The sequence below is a fragment of the Cornus florida genome, unplaced genomic scaffold (genome assembly GCF_030987335.1).
Source record: "Cornus florida cultivar Cherokee Brave unplaced genomic scaffold, ASM3098733v1 CherokeeBrave_3.0.0_Hap2_Chr10, whole genome shotgun sequence".
NCBI lineage: Eukaryota > Viridiplantae > Streptophyta > Magnoliopsida > Cornales > Cornaceae > Cornus > Cornus florida.
The window spans coordinates 85,155,090-85,174,846 of record NW_026775580.1 but is presented as its reverse complement, the minus strand read 5'-3'; the positions used below and the strand labels follow the sequence as shown (position 1 = coordinate 85,174,846).

General features: G+C 42.0%; 2 protein-coding genes across 2 annotated transcripts; one reads left to right on the top strand and one right to left on the bottom strand.

Moving 5' to 3' along the window:
* Positions 1–280: 280 nt before the first annotated feature.
* Positions 281–1,543, bottom strand: LOC132279604 (gamma-glutamyl peptidase 5-like). Its single transcript, XM_059781625.1, has 3 exons — positions 1,082–1,543; positions 661–993; positions 281–562 (listed from the first exon to the last, which is right to left on the bottom strand). The coding sequence occupies exons 1-3, from the start codon at positions 1,397–1,399 to the stop codon at positions 458–460; spliced, it is 756 nt and encodes a 251-aa protein (XP_059637608.1). The 5' UTR covers positions 1,400–1,543; the 3' UTR covers positions 281–457.
* Positions 1,544–10,658: 9,115 nt separating this feature from the next.
* On the top strand, positions 10,659–12,254 carry LOC132278037 (uncharacterized). The gene has a single exon (XM_059779869.1). The coding sequence runs from the start codon at positions 10,659–10,661 to the stop codon at positions 12,252–12,254; it is 1,596 nt and encodes a 531-aa protein (XP_059635852.1).
* The last annotated feature ends 7,503 nt before the right edge of the window (positions 12,255–19,757 follow it).

Here is a 19,757-nt window from a genome sequence, read left to right as displayed (position 1 = left end):
TGAATTGAATGTTTATGTTACTAAGTCAAATACCTACTTCAATTAATGAAACCCACTTTAATTATTATGACATGTCTCAATCCTTGACATCGTAGAGTAGAATTTTTTTATGCTTCAAGTCCCTTTTGAGACAACAAATATTCTGTATCAAATTACGGACAGACTGGTCCTTCCTCTCATACAACAATGTTAATTTTCGCATATTATCCAAATATCCGAACAAGTTGCTGAAATTTAATTTGCAGATTTGAGATGTAGACACACGTTATATATTACAAGAAACAACGAAATTTTCAAATTTTATTTCTTCATTATCAGATGAAAGAGTATACATGGTATGGGACTTGTTTATGCTATATAAACAAGTTGGTTACAGTAAAAGTACAAAACAAGAGCTGAAAGGAGAGTACATAATTAAAGTATGGTTATATATGCAATTAATTAGCTTGCAAGCTAGTTAATTCCATCTCCCCTTGAGGAAGCCTCTGCAGATTCTTTCCCAACACTTCCTATCCGGTTCGGCTATCTGCAATTTCGCCTTGGCGTCTTCAGCAAAACTTTTCTGTAATTAAGAATCAAGAAATCAAAAAATTTGTATGAGAAAAATGGAAAATTAAGTTTATAATTGAGTGGAGTGAAAGAGATGGAACAAGTTAGTACCTCTATAGAGTCGGCTTTGAGAAGACGGTCGATGAGATTATTAAGAATGTCCTTGGTGTACTCCGGATGACCTTGGATTCCTAGAATGTGGTTTCCAATAGTGTACATCTCCACTCCCGTTTTATCTGAATATGCAATCACTTCAGCACCCACCGGAACCTCCCATACCTCATCTTGGTGGCATTCAATGATTGAAAGGGCCGCTGGGATTTCATCCGACCCTTCTAGGAAACCGCATGGCGAGAAATCTTTCACAATTTTCACTTTTCTTAGTCCAATATCCCAACCACTGTTTGCCTTCCCAACTTTTCCACCCAATGATCTGCACAAAACCTATATATATATAACCATGGATTAGTTTCATTTTCAATGAATCAAATATAAATATGTAGAATGTGAAAAGTAGTGGTATTTGAATTACCTGGTGTCCAAAGCAAATACCGAGGACTTTCTTATGCATGGAGTCTAAGGTTTGCAAGAGAAAGCAAAGCTTGAGAATCCAATGGTCATTGCCATAAGCATCATAAGGGCTACCACTGACCACAAAGCCATCATAGTTTTGGAGCTCACTCATGTCCGGGAACTCTCCTTCAACGACTCTAAACAAGTCCCACCTCTCGCCTTCTTCCCCGAAAGCTGCAACAAAAACATTGAAGTAGCCACCATACACCTCCTTCACATACTCAGAATCCTTTGCTGCAAGTAGCAAGGCATATCTTTTCTGTACTTCAACCTTCATGATCTTAAGTAAATGCGTGTGTGGGGGGAGAGAGAGAGAGAGAGATTGTGTGTGAAATTAAAATTACTAGAGAGAGAGAGAGGATGATTGTGTTTTCTTTTAGCTAGGTAAGGAAATAAAGGACTGTATGATCAAGTTATATGAAATGTTTCGAGGAGATGGTCCTTATATAGGAGTAAAGAGACCAAAGTTTTCTTGTAATAAGGTAATTTCCATGCATGTGGTGGGTCTTTGCATATTATTAAATTAAAAAATTCTAAATTACGGGAGAATAGAGAATTGACCGTAGCCATGTGAAAACCGAGTAGGGGGCCTGTTCTAATTATATATATATATATAATATTCAGACTTAGGTTTATTTATCAAATGACGTAATTTTAGTCGTTAATGGTCTAAAATAAGACTCCAAATATGATGATTCATGTTTCATATACATTACAGACAAAGACACGGTGTGTGTGTGTGTGTGTGTGTATGTGGCACGTGTTTCGAATTCTTCCATTAGACAAGGCAAATATTGTTGTTTAAGCTGACATTTTGATTGAAACATTTTTCATTAATTTTATATTAATTAAGCTTCTCGTGCATAAAAAGCCTCAAGTGGGTTAACAGTACTATATACTATTTGATTTAGTATTTTAATTCTCATAAATATGCTCAAGATTTGTCTTGACTAAATATAAATAGAGAGAGACACTTGGGATTGGGACCTTAATTGAATGTTCTCCACACGCTATAAGAGTGATTCTTCTTCAAAGCGAGGGGGCCAACACAGCTCAATAATTCAAAGGTCAATTGTTTTGAAGTTGGGGTCAAGTAGTAACACTAACTTGGTATTGCGTACCCCAAAAAAAACATCCATGTCCCTTTCACACCATATGTCTCATTCTTAATTTATTAGTTTTAGAAAAATTATTGACCCCACATAATTTCCGTGAGTAAATGGTGATAACGCTGCCATTTTTAATGGTGACCTAACTCTCTTACTCACGTAAATAATGAATTTACTTATCATTATTTTAGAAAAAAATTTAAATTTGAACTTACTGTTATTTTTTAATTCTACCCAACAAATACTAACCCGAATATTTAAGACGTAAGAATACTTATATGACCCGTTATTAGTTAGTTAAGATGATTGAATTATTATTTTGTAAGATATATATACAAATTTTGTTTTTGAGGATTGTACATTTATTTTTTTTCATGTCTAGGCTAAAACACTATTGTTTCCTCCTCTTTAAGTATAAGTGTTAAAGAAGTCTTATCCTACACGAAATTCGAACGTAAAGACATTGAGCATATATGCAAGGACATATAAGCACTACTCAACTATTTAAATTTTTATAAAATGGAATGACTTTTTAGAAAATACACCCATATAGGTGCATCGGATGCAAACTTTTGGATGAAAAAGTAAAATTGTGGCTTTTTACTAAAATAGACTCGGTAGTCATTTTTCTTTCTCTGTACTTCCCCTGTTTCATGGCCAAAGTACTTGATGGTAGGAATTTGTCTAACTCAAACAAAATTATCGGGATTGACCCGCATTGTTCTATGACAACGTGGACAATTGTAATTTGTAGCTATTTCTGTTCAATTTTATTATAATGATTTTTCAAATATATATATATATATATATATATATGTATGTATGTATTTTGGAATCCACCCACGCGACTTAAGTGGGAACAAAAAAGAAGCTGTGTGCAGCGTGTCACGAGCGTGTGTATTGTTGAGTTGGACATGTTAAACATGCATAACAAAAAGGAGAAAAAATATATATTTAAAAAAATTGTGTGATTCGTGTGGCACAGTGAATGAGAAAGATAATTGGTGTGGCGAATAAAATAACAACAACGAGAGAGATTGTCTTCTCAGGTAATTTGGGAAGGTATTTTTCAGATAGCATCCGATTTTCAACCTGTGTTTGAAAGGGTTTTTTAGTAATAACAATTGAATTTATTATTTTGTTGAATTCTCTTAATTTCTTAATTTGTCCCAAAAATTTGAGAGCAAAATATATTGATTTTATTAGTAGAGATTATTATCAGTTTGGTTTTTCATTCTAATTTCCATATGAATCATTGATGTCACTTATTTTTGTTACATTGTTTATTTTATTCTTGAATTTGGTGGTTGCTTGAGTGGTTGATTTTCTTAGTAAAAAGATTATATATATACATAATTAATGTGTCATGATATAATTAGATCACCTTAAAATAAATGAATTACCTTGATCACCAAATGTTATAATTCATTAATATATTTTATAGTTTTCAAAGTAGAAAGTGATAGTGTTAACACCTAAAATATAATTCGAGGCAATCATGCCACGTGGTCAGAAATTACAAGGTCCGATCATCAGGGCGAAAGATTAATTTCTAATCATGGTGATCCGATTTAAGGCTGAGAATGAAGAAGAGTGAAATTTTTAGGCCATTAAGCCTGATATGAGGTTTTGAGCTCATAACAGGCTATGATTGAGAGTCTCAGTCACTATGGTTATGACTCTCAGTTACTATGGTCATGATCATGAGTCTTAGGCCAAACCTTCTCAGTTATTATGGTCATGAGAGTCTCGGTCTCATGATCATGAGTCTTAGGCCAAACCTTCTCAGTCATTATGGTCATGAGAGTCTCGGTCTCATGATCATGAGTCTTAGGCCAAAGCCTTCTCAGTCATTATGGTCATGAGAGTCTCAGTCTCATGATCGTGAGTCTTAGGCCAAAGCCTTCTCAATCATCTTGGTCATGAGAGTCTCAGTCTCATGATCATGAGTCTTAGGCCAAAGCCTTCTCAGTCATCTTGGTCATGAGAGTCTCAGTCTCATGGTCATAAGTTTTAGGCCAAAACCCTTCTCGGTCGCTATGGTTATGAGAGTCTCAGTCATCATGATCATGAGTCTTAGGCCAAAATACTCTCAGTCACAACTTTCTCAATCACAATGGTCATGGTCAGGAGACCCTCAGTTATAATGGTCACAATCCAAAGTCTCTCCAAAGACTCATAACCAGCCATGATCAAGAGTCTCGATCGTTATTTCTCTCGGTCACAATGATCATAAGACTCTCGGTTATAATGGTCATGATCATGAATCTTAACCAAGATTTCTAGTCACTATGGCCATGATCAAGACTTATGACCAAATATGGTCATGATCAGGGGTCTCGGGTCATTATCACTTGAGGAATCTTTGGGGTAATTCAAATGAAGACCGGTTGTGAATCCCAATGTTTCAAGAACCCAACAAGTCAGGTCTAGAAGTTTGAAGAAAGCTTCAAATAGAAAAGGACAACTTGACAATGTCAGAAGTTCAGAACTACAGATGGAAGGTTCTCACCAACATCTGATGAGGGAAGTCAGGATTGTCAGTAATCAGATGACTCCAGGCTAATGTACAAATCAAGCCAGACATGACAGGTGCAGAGAGCTGAAAATGGCTTGAAGACCAAAATCATCAAGCATGAAAGAATAGGCACCATTTAGTCAAAAATACCATGTCAGACATACTTGTATCTGCCTATAGAGGGATGTGCAAGTTAGTCAACCTTTCCAGCTAGTGGTTAGGAAAAGTCACTTTCAGCTTACAACCAATCAATTTCTAGAGAAACGGTTGAAAGGGACAACACCAGGTAGAAGCCTCTATAAATACCCACTCAAGCATCACAAGGAAGAGGTCCAAGACCATTTCTGAAGTTCAACCTTTAGCATTCATATCACTTAGCACTTAGCTTTTATCTCATCAAGTTCAGTTTATCACTTAGCTTTTATTTCAGCAAGTTCAGCTTAGCACTATCAGTTTAGTACTTAGTTATTTTTCAGCATTCAATACTTTAGTTTCCATTTCAATCAAGAGTTTGTAATTCATTCATCATTGTTATCAGTCAAGTTCAATGAAGAAAGGTTTGCAGATTCAGGTATATTTATTGTTCAGTTTAAGTTGCTTTTAATTGATACTCATCTTAAATGTTTAAAGTCCTTTCTTAAAGGCAATAGCAACCTTAAGGAGAGGGTCATTCCTACTCTCCAACTTTCGCCTGAATCACCTTAGGTCGGTGACCTGACCCAATAGGAATAGTTTGGCAAGAAATATTCGAGTCCATCAGGACTCTGGCACGCCCGCGTTCTAGGTCAGCCATTCATTGGCTAGCGACCTCAGACCACTTTGTGAGCCAAACAACTTTGGCACGCCCGGTGGGACCTGTGTTTTATTTGTGAATGGTCGTCAAGACTAGGTCACAGACTCAAACTTCAGCTGGACAAGCTAACCCTCAAAGGGAAGATCAGGAAGAAAATCAGCCTGCTCCCATCATGCAAGATTCCGGGTCTGAGCATGAAGAGGGACATCAGGCCAGCCACCAAATGGCGGCCGAAAGTGTCAGCAATATGGTGACACGATTTGAAAGTAGAGTGGAGGCTTCCCAACGCCAAGTCGCTTGGGAAATCAACAAAAATATGGAGCCATTGGTGGCTTCATCCCACATGACTAATACTCAGCTCCAACAGCTGAATGAGGTGATTAATGCCTTAGTGACTCGTATTGATAGGCAGGTCATTGCTCAGCCGCCTAGGTTAGAAAACCAGAATGATAGACCCGTGGACCAGTTTCCTCCTCAACAAGTTGGTCAACCAGAAAGAGGTGCCCAACCACATCCCATGGTTAATGGTCATCGACCAGTAGCTCCAATTCCACCACAAGTCCATCCAGTAGAGCAAGGAGTGAATGGTCACCAACAACCAAGATGGAGGAATCATGACCAACCTAATGGTCGACCTCTTCATTTTCAACCTCAAGTCTTGCCACCTCAGGCTGCGAACCCAGGGGGGCAAGAGGGACATAACCCTTGGCCCAATGTTCCTTTTCAGAACCAAGCCCCGCCTATGGTCATGACTAGGGAGCAATTGGCTGAGGTCATACAAGAACAGTATGGACCAGCTTTAAAAAGGGCTACTCGACCTACTTTTAGGCACCCATTTCCTGACTGGATAGATCGGATGGATCTTCCCCAAAATTTTCGGGTGCCAAACTTTGCAACTTTCTCAGGAGAAGGCAACCAATCGACTCTTGAGCACATTGGCCGTTTCACATTAAAATGTGGGCCACTCAGCAACAACGATTGGTATAAAATGAAGCTATTCTCTAACACCCTCACTGAGACTGCCTTCAAGTGGTATCTAAACTTGCCACCAAATTCCATCCACACTTGGCAACAGATGCAGGATGTGTTCCATGATCAGTTCTATAGGACAGAACCAGAAGTCTCTATGTCCGACCTATCTAGGATCCATCAGTTGCCAAATGAGGATGTTGAGACATTTTTGGCTAGGTTTAAGAAGGCACGAAATAGGTGCCAACTTACTTTGCCTGAAGAAGAGTTTGTCAACTTGGCCCTTAGCGGTTTAGACTTTGAATTATGAAAGAAGTTCAAGGGTACTCATTTTGGAGATCTGTTCCAATTAGCCGATAGGGTTACCAAATATGAAAAAATCTTACGAGAGGAAAACGAGAGGAAAAACTCCTCTCGGGGGACCTATTATAAGGACCCTAATTATGAAATACACATGGTTGATACAGTGTATGATGACCTAGAGGTCGATGCTGTTGAAATTGTTTCAAAAAAACCATATGTATGTAAAGCTTTAGCTAAGCCCTTAGAGACTGTTAGCGGTGTTCAACCCTCATCATCTTCAGCCAAAAGGAATATCTTTGAGGCTGGCGAACAATATGCTTTCGATATAAGTCAAGCAGAGCAAATCTTTGACCACCTGTTGTCTGATAAAATTATCAAAGTCACTGGGGTACATAAAATACCTTCAGCTGATGAAATCAAGGGTCGAGAGTATTGCAAATATCATAACTCCTGGAATCATGCAACTAATAATTGCGTTGTCTTTCGTAATGTGATTCAGGCACAGAGCGAGAAGGGGGCATGGAAGTTCCTGGAGAAGAAGAAAGAGGTGATGAGCGTTGACAGTGATCCATTCCCAGCCTTGGTCAGCAGTAACATGGTCGAAATCTCAATGGCCAGTAGGCCACGGAGAAGAATTGATTTTGAGGATACTTCAGCTAACAGAGAAAGCAAGGCTGAAGGAAAGAAGCCGATGGTTAAGGAAACTCCAAGGTCTAAGGATGACTTAGAAAAGGTGTTGCGGGAGGCTCAACTAGCGCTGATCAAGCAAGGATTATGCCCTAAATGCAAGACAGACATTGGAAGGGACCGAGAGAGGTTCCACAGCGACACTCGGGGACGTCCTGGAAGTTCACGTCATGAAGACAGACCTAGGTCACCCTCGTCTAGGGTGCCTGTGACAAGTCGATTAACATGGCCTGATAGAAGGTCTAATACCAATGAGCATCACAAGCGAAGGCGAGAAGTGAACTCCAACAGTTGGTCAAGGAATCTTACTCATGCTGTCTGGAAGCCGAGGGAGCATGACTCAAATGTGGCTCGCCAGGCTGAGACATCAGTTAACCACCCAAACCATAGGCAAAGGATGGTCAAGCCACCAGTCACTGATGACGGTCGATGGTCAAGGGTGAGTCATCCAAAGTTCTCTAGGGTCAGGGATATCCCGCCAGCATTCATGACTCGCACTCAAGTAAGACGGTGGCAGCGGATGAAAACTGAGTTAAAGAGAATGGAAGAAAAATATTCAGCTCCACAGCCAGGGAAGGTGACTTTGCTTAGGAGAGAACCTATCAAGCAAGATTCAAAAAGTGATCCGAAAGGAAAATCCAAGGAAGATAGTGCAGACGGAAATGGATGCACTGAAGAGAAATGTGCGTCTTCCTCCATGAAAGAAGCTGAAGATGAAGCAGGATTTGGTGATGACGAACTCGACCTGGATGACCAGGATGATGGTTCAAAAGGTATCAAATTTGGTTCATTTGAAGGAATTGTGAATTGCAATATGGTTCTTACCTTGCCTCATATTTTTTAGGCTAAGCCTGATCAACCCTCCGCCATGGAGGGAGACGTCGAGGTGATAGCTGATGAAGGCCAGGAAGTTCCGGAGATTATAGAGAACCCATCTGAGTCGATCACCGAAGACAAGAAACAGAAAGTCGTTGTGATAAGAGCTAAACCACGAGATGATGAGTCAGTGACTATTAGGAGAGATCAGGCGGCTAGGGTGATTTTTGAGAAGCCTTCTGCGGCAATGTCTCAACACTTGAAACCACTCTATATCAGAGTGTTCCTAGAAGGGATGCCAGTGTCTCGGGCACTGATAGATAATGGATCTGCGGTTAATATCCTTCCGATGAACACCATGAGGTTGTTGCAAAAAACGGAAGATGACTTGATTCCCACTGACTTGACAGTCAGTAATTTCACGGGGGGCAGAGCCAGGACCAGAGGGGTAGTCACCTTGGAAATGACAGTTGGAAGATGTAAGACCATGACTGCTTTCTTCGTGGTCGACGCAGGGGCGGCTTACAACGCTTTGATTGGGCGTGATTGGTTACACCCACATTTCTGCATCCCTTCTACCCTCCACCAGTTTATGATTTTCTGGGATGGGGATGAAATCCAAGTCATATGGGGAGATAATAAGCCTTTTGAAGCTCGGGTCCATGTGGCTGATGCAGTTTTATATGAGGAGGAAATGGGTCCTGTGAGGCTTATTGGTTGTGACAAGTATGGCAAGCCTGAGAAGGCGACGATGAGGAAAAATCTGACAGACGGGGACTTATCCGATTTATTCAAGGAACTATCGAGGCCAAGTGTTATCTGCGAGCCAAGGCCGATAGTTGAAGTTGATGAACAACAGGTTATTAATGGACCAAGCCCAAAAGGAGAAGGAGAAAATGCTAGCATTTAAAGCTAGCATGGCACGGCTGAGAGCATATCTCGCCGAAAGACGGGCAATGTTGTGGAGTGATATGTCGGCCAAATGGCCGAAATCATAGAAGAAGGTGAGTCAGGGGATTGTCGAGATGTTATTCGGCTAGAAGAGCTAGATGCAGCCCCAGCTAAGCTAGAGGATCTGAAAGCCGATGTTCAGGATCCCTTGTTAGAGATCAATTTGGGAACAGAGGAAGAGCCTCGGCCAACCTACATAAGTGATCTTCTAGAACCTGACTTTAAAGCTGAACTGATCTCGTTGCTTAGAGAATATAAGGATTGTTTTGCTTGGAATTACACTGAGATGCCGGGATTACCAAGGCAGCTAGTTGAGCATCGACTACCTATAAAAGAAGGTTTCAGACCGTTCAAGCAAGCGCCTAGACGTATGTCAACAGAAGTGACTATGAAAGTGAAGGAGGAAATTGAGAGGTTACTCAAAGCAGGATTCATCCGAACCACAAGGTATTGTGATTGGCTATCCAATATCGTTCCCGTGGTTAAGAAGAATGGAAAGATTAGGGTGTGCGTAGACTTCCGGAATTTAAATTTAGCTACTCCAAAAGATGAGTATCCAATGCCCATGGCCGATCAATTGATTGATGCGGCCGCCAAGAATGAGATTCTGTCATTCATGGACGGTCACTCAGGATACAACCAGATATTCATAGCAGAGGATAATGTTAACAAGACGGCATTTAGATGTCCGGGAGCCATAGGCACTTTCGAATGGGTGGTGATGCCCTTTGGTTTGAAGAATGCCGGAGCCACTTATCAACGAGCTATGAATGCAATCTTCCATGACATGATTGGGAAATTTATGGAAGTATATATTGACGACGTGGTGGTGAAATCAGCGACAAAGGCGAAACATCTGGCCGACTTGAGGAGATCATTTGAGAGAATGAGAACCCATGGTTTGAAGATGAACCCACTTAAATGCGCCTTTGGAGTGACAGCTGGGAACTTTCTAGGGTTCTTGGTGCATCGAAGGGGTATCGAGATCGACAAGAATAAAGCTAGGGCGATCATCGACGCTCAACCACCTCGCAACAAGAAGGAGTTACAAAGACTGATTGGTCAAATCACATACTTGGGAAGGTTTATTTCAAACCGTGCTGGAAAGATCCATACCTTTTCTCCGCTCTTAAAGCTCAAATCAGAGGAAGACTTTCGATGGGAAAAGCATCACCAACATGTGTTTGAATCAATCAAGGAATATCTTGCTAACCCTCCTGTCCTTATGCCACCTAGGAAGAAATAGCCGCTGAAGTTATATATTTCAGCCGCGGATGAGTCAATCGGAAGTTTGTTAGCCCAGGATAATGAAGTAGGGAAAGAACAGGCGGTGTATTACCTTAGTCGTATTTTGACACTGGTTGAGCGTCGATATACGCCAATCGAAAAAATGTGTCTTGCTTTGTATTTTGCTGCTCACAAATTGAGAATATATATGCTACCTGTTTTAGTTTATGTGATTTGTGCCACTGACTTAATTAAGTATATGCTTTCTCGTCCAATAATTTCTGGACGAATAGGCAAGTGGTCCTTGGCCCTTATGGAATTCAGTTTCCAATATGTGCCTCAAAGGGCCGTGAAGGGCCAAGCACTTGCTGATTTCCTAGCTGACCATCCATGCTTGGATGTTGATCCGGGAGTCTATGATGCAATGGAGTTATGTGCTATTCAACTAACTCCTTGGACTCTAATTTTTGACGGATCCAGCGCAAATGATGTCGGGGGAGCTGGAGTTGTAATAATTGCACCAAATGGCAGGAAAACAACATATTCTTTCTTTCTAGATTTCAAATGTTCTAACAATCAAGCAGAATATGAAGCTCTGATTATTGGTCTTGAAATACTCTTAGAGATGGGGGCACAGACCGTTGAAATCATAGGTGATTCAAGTCTGGTGATCGGTCAGTTGTCCAGCAATTTCAGGTGCCAAAGTTGGCACCTCAAACCATTCCACTCTATAGCCATGCAATTACTACAAGAATTTGCAGAGGTAAAGGTCAAGCATGTTTATAGATTGCATAATAAAGAGGCCAATGATTTGGCTCAAATAACATCTGGCGTTAGGGTGCCAGAAGGAATAATGGAGAATTTGATCAGAATAAAGAGAAGATCATTACCCTCAGTTAAGGCGAGGGAGGAATTGTTGGCGGAGGTCTTTACAATCGAGGTAGAAGACGATATGGAAGAGGATGATTGGAGAACACCGATCGTCGATTTTCTCAAAAATCCAGACCCTAAGGCTGACAAGAAGCTAAAAATCAAAGCTCTTAAGTTTGTGATGATTGATGGAGACCTATTCAGGAAAAGCATTAAAGATGACCTACTCTTAAGGTGTGTCAGTAAGAAAGAAGCCATGAAAGTAATGGGAGAGACCCATGAAGGGATATGTGGTGCTCACCAAGCTGGAATAAAGATGAAGTGGCTGATTAGAAGGTACGCTTATTACTGGCCCGGGATGCTTAAAGATTGTATCACATACGCCAAAGGATGTCAAGCGTGTCAAAGGCATGGGCCAATCCATAGAGCCCCTGCGATTGAATTGCAACCAATCATAAAACCATGGCCTTTTAAAGGATGGGCTATGGATTTGATAGGGAAAGTTTATCCACCTTCTTCTAAACAACATTGTTTTATCATTGTGGCAACTGACTATTTTACCAAGTGGGTCGAAGCGGTGCCCATGAAGTCAGTGCACCAAGAAGATGTGATTCGGTTTATCAAACAACATGTTATTCATAGATTTGGGATCCCAGAATCAATCACAACTGATCGAGGTTCAGCCCTTGTTGCCAAAGAAGTGCAGGCATTTGCAGCAGAGTACGGGATCAAGCTCCTAAACTCAACCCCTCACTTTGCACAAGGAAATGGTCAAGCCGAGTCGTCTAATAAGACGCTAAAATGCATCATTGAAAAAATGGTGGAAGATAACCCTAGGGTGTGGCATGAACTGTTATCAGAAGCACTTTGGGCATATAGGACTTCTTAACGGTCAAGCACAGGTGTGACTCCATTCATGCTCACCTATGGTCATGATGCAGTTTTGCCTATGGAAGTGACTGTGCGGTCAATGAGATTCGCATTGCAAAACAATTTGACCCCTGCTGAATATAATGAGTCTATGTTGGTCGAATTGGAGGACCTAGACGAAGTAAGGTTAAGGGCTCTTGACCACATACAAGTTCAGAAGAGGCGAGTAGCAAGGGCATATAACAAGCGTGTTAGGGCCAAAATCTTCGGTGAAGGTGACTTGGTTTGGAAGATTGTCCTCCCAATGGGTGTGAATGATCGAAAATATGGAAAATGGTCACCAAATTGGGAAGGTCCATTTGTGGTTTACAAAGTCTTAAAAGGAGGCGCATATCATTTGCAAGATCTTGACGGGGAAATACACCCTCGACCGATTAATGGCCGATACTTAAAAACTTATTATCCTACAATGTGGGAGACAATGGAGAATAAAACCAAATATGGTTAGATAACTAGAAGCCATAGAGACATGCAGTTCATTCGTTGTTTTCATTGAGTACAAAAGTTTATAAGAGTCATTACCTATCATTTTCTTTGCAGATAAACAAAATGACTCCTGAGCTCATCCCACTCTTTCTTAGACATGGCCATTTTTTCATCCTCTTTGGCCTTCTCAGCCCTCAGTTGAGGAATTTCTTTTGAGACCGATTCTCTCTGCTGATCAATTTCCACATTCTTTTGATAAATCTCCTTCATCTGAATAGCGAGTCCTTCTCTTGACCGGGCAGTTCCAGTCAACTCCATCTTGAGACGTTCTATCTCTCGTTCGATCTCTGCTGCTCTTTGGCTTTCCCTAACATGAGTTAATTTTAAGGTCCGAAAATGGGAAACATTGTCTTTCTCTTGTTGAATCAAAGATTCTTGCTCCTGCAGCTTTTCATAGATCGTAGACGACAGCTCACTAGCCTTCTGAGAGGAGAGCTGAAAATCAGAGACGAGAGTCGGGAATCGACTCTGGACAGATTGAAGATGGTTTATCTGTTCTTGATTTAAGTCATGATGATCTATAAAGACAGACATGGCATCAGTTACATCAGCAGCCAAACTTGGCATCTCAGAGAGGTCTCGGGACACGACGGCGACTAGTAATCTTTTTGCCCCCTCAACATCTGGCGGACGACTGGAAGACGTAGGCACAACAACTGGCTCACTCATCAAGGGATCTAGATCAAACCCAGCCGCTATCTCGGAAAAGTAGGCATCAAAGTCATCGATCGTGCTATAAGTTTGAAGGGGCGGTTGGGACTGAGAATTTGAGCCAGCCTGCGAATGAAAGGAATTTGGTAAAACAAGTCAAGGCTTGAATGAGAGAATAAGTCATAAATACTCACACCAACTGGAGAAGGCCGAGTCACGTGGCCAAAGGTGCGTCTGGTAGCAAACGCTGGTGCAGAGTAAGGGCTTGGAACTATTGGTTGTGTGCCCGGGGCAACCTGCAAGAGAAGAATGTTTCTGAATGCCTAACTTTGATAAAGATATATGGGAGATGTACTGAAAGATCATCTTAAAAATCACCTCAGCCCCATCAAACTGATGAAAGACAGTGTTTGGTTGAGTAGTGGCTTGTTGACACTCGACTCCACTAGTGCGAGGGTGATCAGCATTCGCAATGTCATCACAAATGTTGATCCTATCTCTTGACAACGACCTAGCCGAGTGTGAGGAAACTTGTTCATAAAGATGCCATTAGAATCGGCAAGGTACATTGGTACTGAAAGTAAAAACAAAGCATAGTTACCTCACGGCTGGTAGAGATATTTGTCTCAACTGAGAAGGTCGATGGCATCAAGGGATCAGGATTTTCTTCCTCCTCTTCATCGATCAGAGGTAAAGGGTTGGTGGTCCTAACTGAGGTAACCTGTTTTTTTCCTTTCCCTGCCCTGGTCACCTGGAATACCATTGAGGTTAAAAAAGAGGTATTAGGTGGTACATATAAGTAAGCTAAAGTTCTAAGAGATTATGCTTTGAAGAGTTCATAAGGAAAACCTTAGGCCTCTTGGGGAGCACCACGTTTTCCTCGTCAGCCTCAGGCATTTCCGCCTCATGATCAGAAACTCCCAATGGGTCATAGAAGTCAACAGCTGCATAAAGGAAAAGATATTCTTATGATCCAAGGCATAGAACTTGGTATTTATATATATGTAAGTGTGAGTGTGTACCTTCTTTGGATGACTTTGATTTTTTCGTCCTGCTGGGAGAACCAGGATTAGCTACACTGATCCCTTTTGATGGCTTGGTCGAGGCTCCCTGGGGTTTAATAAAAATGGAGGCAATCCTATTTGTTATAGTGCGAGAATCCTCCACCATAACCTCCGCAATATGGTTTCCCCACCAGTAGTCAAAGGATGGAGAAGTATCAGGATTTTCCAAAAATGGCTGCAAAGAGAACTTGTTACAGAGACGGTGAAACCGGGAGGATACTCTATCCACCGTTTCTTTTGAGGTGAAGACTACTCGTTCCAAGAAAGAAGTATTGAAAGATCGAAAAGGCGGAAGTGGAACGAGTTGGGTGAGACCAAATTGTCTAGCAAATTGTGGGGGATTGTAATACTCCACCCCACACTTACTATTTGGAGAGCCCATTCTTGAACATCCATAGGAGATGTCCCTAGTAATCAAGAAACTGGCCCAGGTTTGTGTATGTTCGTCTTGGCAACTCGGTGGAGCCTGGGCAGGGGGATAGAAAAGCCACAAAGGTCGCCTCGGTCTAGGAGAGAATGGCAAGAAAAGATGACTGGCCCGGTATGCAGGGAGTTTGTAAAAAAAGGAGAACATGGTTTTGAACGATCTTTTTCCTGGTTGAATATGTGCATAATGATAGCCGGGAACAGGAACAGCGGTCGACAAGTCGAGATCGGGGTAAAGCTCAGGGAAATATGCGTATTCCCAAAGTTGTAATAGCCATAATGGCCCAAAACAGGTTTTGAAGTTGGAAGCAACATATTCCCCGATGCCACGGTAAAGATAAGAAAGCAAAAAAGGAGCGAGAGCAAGTTTCTCGCCCGAGTGAAGAGCAAGGGCCAATTGAGTAAATTCCTTAGTGACTGTGAGCGAAGAAACGCAAAATAAGAACCTGTTCAGCCAGTACACCAAGAAAGAAATATGTTCAGCGATGGAAACCGAAGTTCCTTTACCTTTGCTGGCTTTAATAAAAGGGCCATGGGTAGTAATGCGCTCAGAAGCGTCAGGTTTCTTTGGATATTCATAAACTACTTCAGGAACGATGAGAAGTGAATTTATTTCTGTACCGTGAGGCCTGAGCCCGGTAAGAAAACAGATATCTTGCACCGTCGGGCCAATCATACCACACCGAAGATGGAAGGCATTGGTGGAACTCGACCAGAAAAAGAGTAATGAGACGAGAGCCTCCTTATCGATAGAGATTCGATTTTTTGAAAGAATGATGGCATCATAAATGCCGACCTCCTTCCATAATGCTCCGTAGTGAGATTCAACCTGATCAACCCAATCAATCCAGTCACTTTGAGGGATCGGGCAATTTTTGAAAAGGTTGGAAGAATCCACAAGATTAAAGAACTCGCGCTGAAATGGGAGTTGCTCCTCAGCTAAGGGACAGTAGGGAAGAAGTGAGGTTGGTGGACTATCTCTGAAGGCTGGAGCAAGGCCGATTCTAGGTGAGGAGTCAGCACCTAGGACACTGGCTAACACTTCACTAGTGCTGAAAATATCGGTAGCAATGATCTCGTTGACGAGATTTTGAACAATCCCAGCCCGACTGGAAGATTTATTACTGGCCGGAATTGCCGTGTTCTCAGCGACAATCGTTGTGTTCTTATTACCACCCATTGGCTGAAGGCAAGGAAAGAATGAAATTAGAGAATAACCAGTGAAAAGGTTAATGGAAGTCAAAATTTTGGTTTACTGACGAAGAGGAAATTTCATTTCAAAATCTCACTGGTCCACTGGCCGGAGCCGATGTATTTGCGGCGGCAATTATTGAATTTCTTTTGATACCAGTTATCTAGAATCTGGCAAGAGGGGTGGCAGAAAAACGAGGAACCTGATTGAGTGCATAACAGATCAAAGTTTATTCAAGGTCAAATGAGCAACTCCTCTAATGGTGGGTTTTTTCTTCATCACCTCAAGGATTACAGAACTATCAGTGTCTCGCGAACAAATGTGCTCACTAAGAATTTGAGAAGAAAGAGGAACAATCGTTCTGTGGTGAAAGAATTTCTTATATACTGTGGAAGCTGTATTTGGATGAAATGTCGTAGCAATAATGAGTTTTTTTGAACTCATTAACATAAACTTATAATGGGAGCAGGTAGCCGGTGATAAATGAAAACTGTTGGGACAGTAATTGACAGTTAAATGACCGGTCACGTGGGAAATATAAGCTAAGCATTATGGGGACTTGAAGTTGTAGGCGTTGATGTTTGCCTATAGAGAAGTACGACAGCAGGGAAAGGGTTCCTAGCCACTCCAGCAATTTATTAGCTTCAACTGATAGAGCAGCTGTGCTTTGTACGGTATATATATACTTAATTTTGGTTTCAGAATAAAAAATCAATACTCATATGAAGGTATTAATGTTAAGCACGTGGATTTGAGCAAACCACCATGTCTGCATTAGTTGCGTGTTGTACACAACTATATCCAAAAAGATATGCATCGAGCTCCCAAACAGCCAGCCGATTGAGATGAGACACCAAGGACCATTCACGTGCTCAAGTACATGATAGCACCTACCTCTGACTAGTAACTTAATTTAAAATGGTCAACACCCATTAAAAAATGGGTTTGCTGGGCACATGATATTGCATCGTGCATATGTGTTGTATAAAATAAAAATTTATACATATATGTATGTGTATATTTATGCTCATATTGCAGATATATATATCTACAAAAAGCATAATAGCATTGAAAACGTACCCAGTTTCAACATGTCTCCCTCGAATCCGGCGAAAGCCGAGCTACCACCGGTCGCCGTCCTCGCCTTGCAATCATTTTGACGCCGGCGAAACTCTGTGATCAAGGCTCCGAAGTCCAGCTCAGTTAATGAAATGGGTCGCCGTCGCCGTCGCTGGAGGAGCTGCATGGCCGGAAGCTAGATCATGGTTACGTCATGGTTTTATCTGTCATAGAGCTCGCCAATGTCACCAATGAGAATGGTTGTTGCGACAAGGAGTTCATGTTTCAGTCACTTCCATTTTGCCCACCCAAGTCGAGAGTTTCATCTGGAAATACACCAATGCCGACCGTTTTCTCCATGATCGACGCTTATTTGGGGACAAACAAGTACGCAGCTTGCAACCATCACCTGAGAGTTGTAGTTTTGCAAAACAGACCCATCACCGGCAAAGCACAGTCAACCACGCAGTTTGCAGAGCTCGCCGTCGTCACCACGATATGAGCAAAGAACCATGGTGTGCATGGGTGGGTGTCATCTTGATCGGCGGCACCAGTTCGCAGTCACCACGTGGGTCAGTTTGAAGCTCACTGAAACCCAAAACCGCGAGGAGCCAGACAGGAAGGTTGGAAATGGTTTGAACATGATTATCGCCATTTGCAGGTTTGATGACAACAAAGGTGGCTGCTGTAGTTATTGTAACAGAAGATGGGCGATGACGGTGAGGGTGACAACGTTGTGCTTGCATGGAGACCTGCATGTTTTTCTCCGGCGGCGAATCTATCTGCAGCAGTGGGTTCAGCGGCGACGACATCATGAAGAAACCCACTAGTGTGATGCATTTCACGGCCAACACCGGTCTGGGGATGAATGGTCGAAGTCTTTTGGAGCGTGAGGACACCGGCAGCCCGTTTACGATACAGACCCGTCGCCGGAGGAGTCCCTTATGCAGTTCCAGGAGGTTCGCCCACTTTTGGCTGGAATGAACTGCGTTTCTCGCCAGATTTAATGGCGTCAAAATTTACTGTTCTTTACCGACGTGTGGGACGATTAAAGTTCACCCAAAACCCAAAACTATTGGGTATGATGATGGACGACGGCGTAAGTACCATCTCCGGCGGTGACGTCGCCAAAGAGAATGACCGCGTTGTATTTGCGATGGAGCTCACATGTTTTCCAGCACTGAGTCTATCCACGGTGATAGGTTCAGCAGCGGTGACTTCATGAAGAATATAACCGATGCGACAATCTCTTCTTGGCCGGCGACGGTCCATGGCAAACACGTTGCGATGCTTGGCAGTATGAACCATGAATCATGTTCGTTCCTTGGTTGGTCAGTGCCCATTAAAAAATGGGTTTGCATGTTGATGGTTGGGTGGATGCTACAGCATCATGCATAGATCGGCTCACGCAGTTCCTAGAAGCTCGCCAACTTTTGGTCTTTCTTCACCAACGTTCTCAAAAGATCAGTTTTGAAACTTACCCAAAATGGCAAAGCCCAAAACTGTTAGGTACACGTACGGGTAATGGAAAATGGTGGGAGCATCGTCTCCGGTGACGTCGTCGCCGGTGGGGGTGACAATGTTGATGCTTGCAATGAAAACTTGCATGCTTCTTGGGCGGCAAGTATGATCCACACTTCGTCATTTTTCCTATGGGACTTGCTTTTATTTTGAGACCGACGTGAAGCTGCTGCATAGTTCATTTCTCTCTCTCTTTTGGATTAAATGGATATTTTTGAAGCTTGAGCAGGTTGGACGCTTCAATATGGCCTAGGTACAAATGGCCATTGTAAATAAGAAATGAAATTGTACACTTCTTTTTTCTTGTTAATATTCGGGTTCAATTATCCATACATTAAAGGCAAAATTAGCTTTGATTGGTCCCGGGCCGAACACAAAAAACTGGCCTAAATAAATACAACTCTACAAAAATTTGGTATGAACCCATTTTCATAGAGTTGGGGGGCAGTTGTTAACACCTAAAATATTATTCGAGGCAATCATGCCACGTGGTCAGAAATTACAAGGTCCGATCATCAGGGCGAAAGATTAATTTCTAATCATGGTGATCCGATTTAAGGCTGAGAATGAAGAAGAGTGGAATTTTTAGGCCATTAAGCCTGATATGAGGTTTTGAGCTCATAACAGGCTATGATTGAGAGTCTCAGTCACTATGGTTATGACTCTCAGTTACTATGGTCATGATCATGAGTCTTAGGCCAAACCTTCTCAGTCATTATGGTCATGAGAGTCTCGGTCTCATGATCATGAGTCTTAGGCCAAACCTTCTCAGTCATTATGGTCATGAGAGTCTCGGTCTCATGATCATGAGTCTTAGGCCAAAGCCTTCTCAGTCATTATGGTCATGAGAGTCTCAGTCTCATGATCGTGAGTCTTAGGCCAAAGCCTTCTCAGTCATCTTGGTCATGAGAGTCTCAGTCTCATGATCGTGAGTCTTAGGCCAAAGCCTTCTCAGTCATCTTGGTCATGAGAGTCTCAGTCTCATGGTCATAAGTTTTAGGCCAAAACCCTTCTCGGTCGCTATGGTTATGAGAGTCTCAGTCATCATGATCATGAGTCTTAG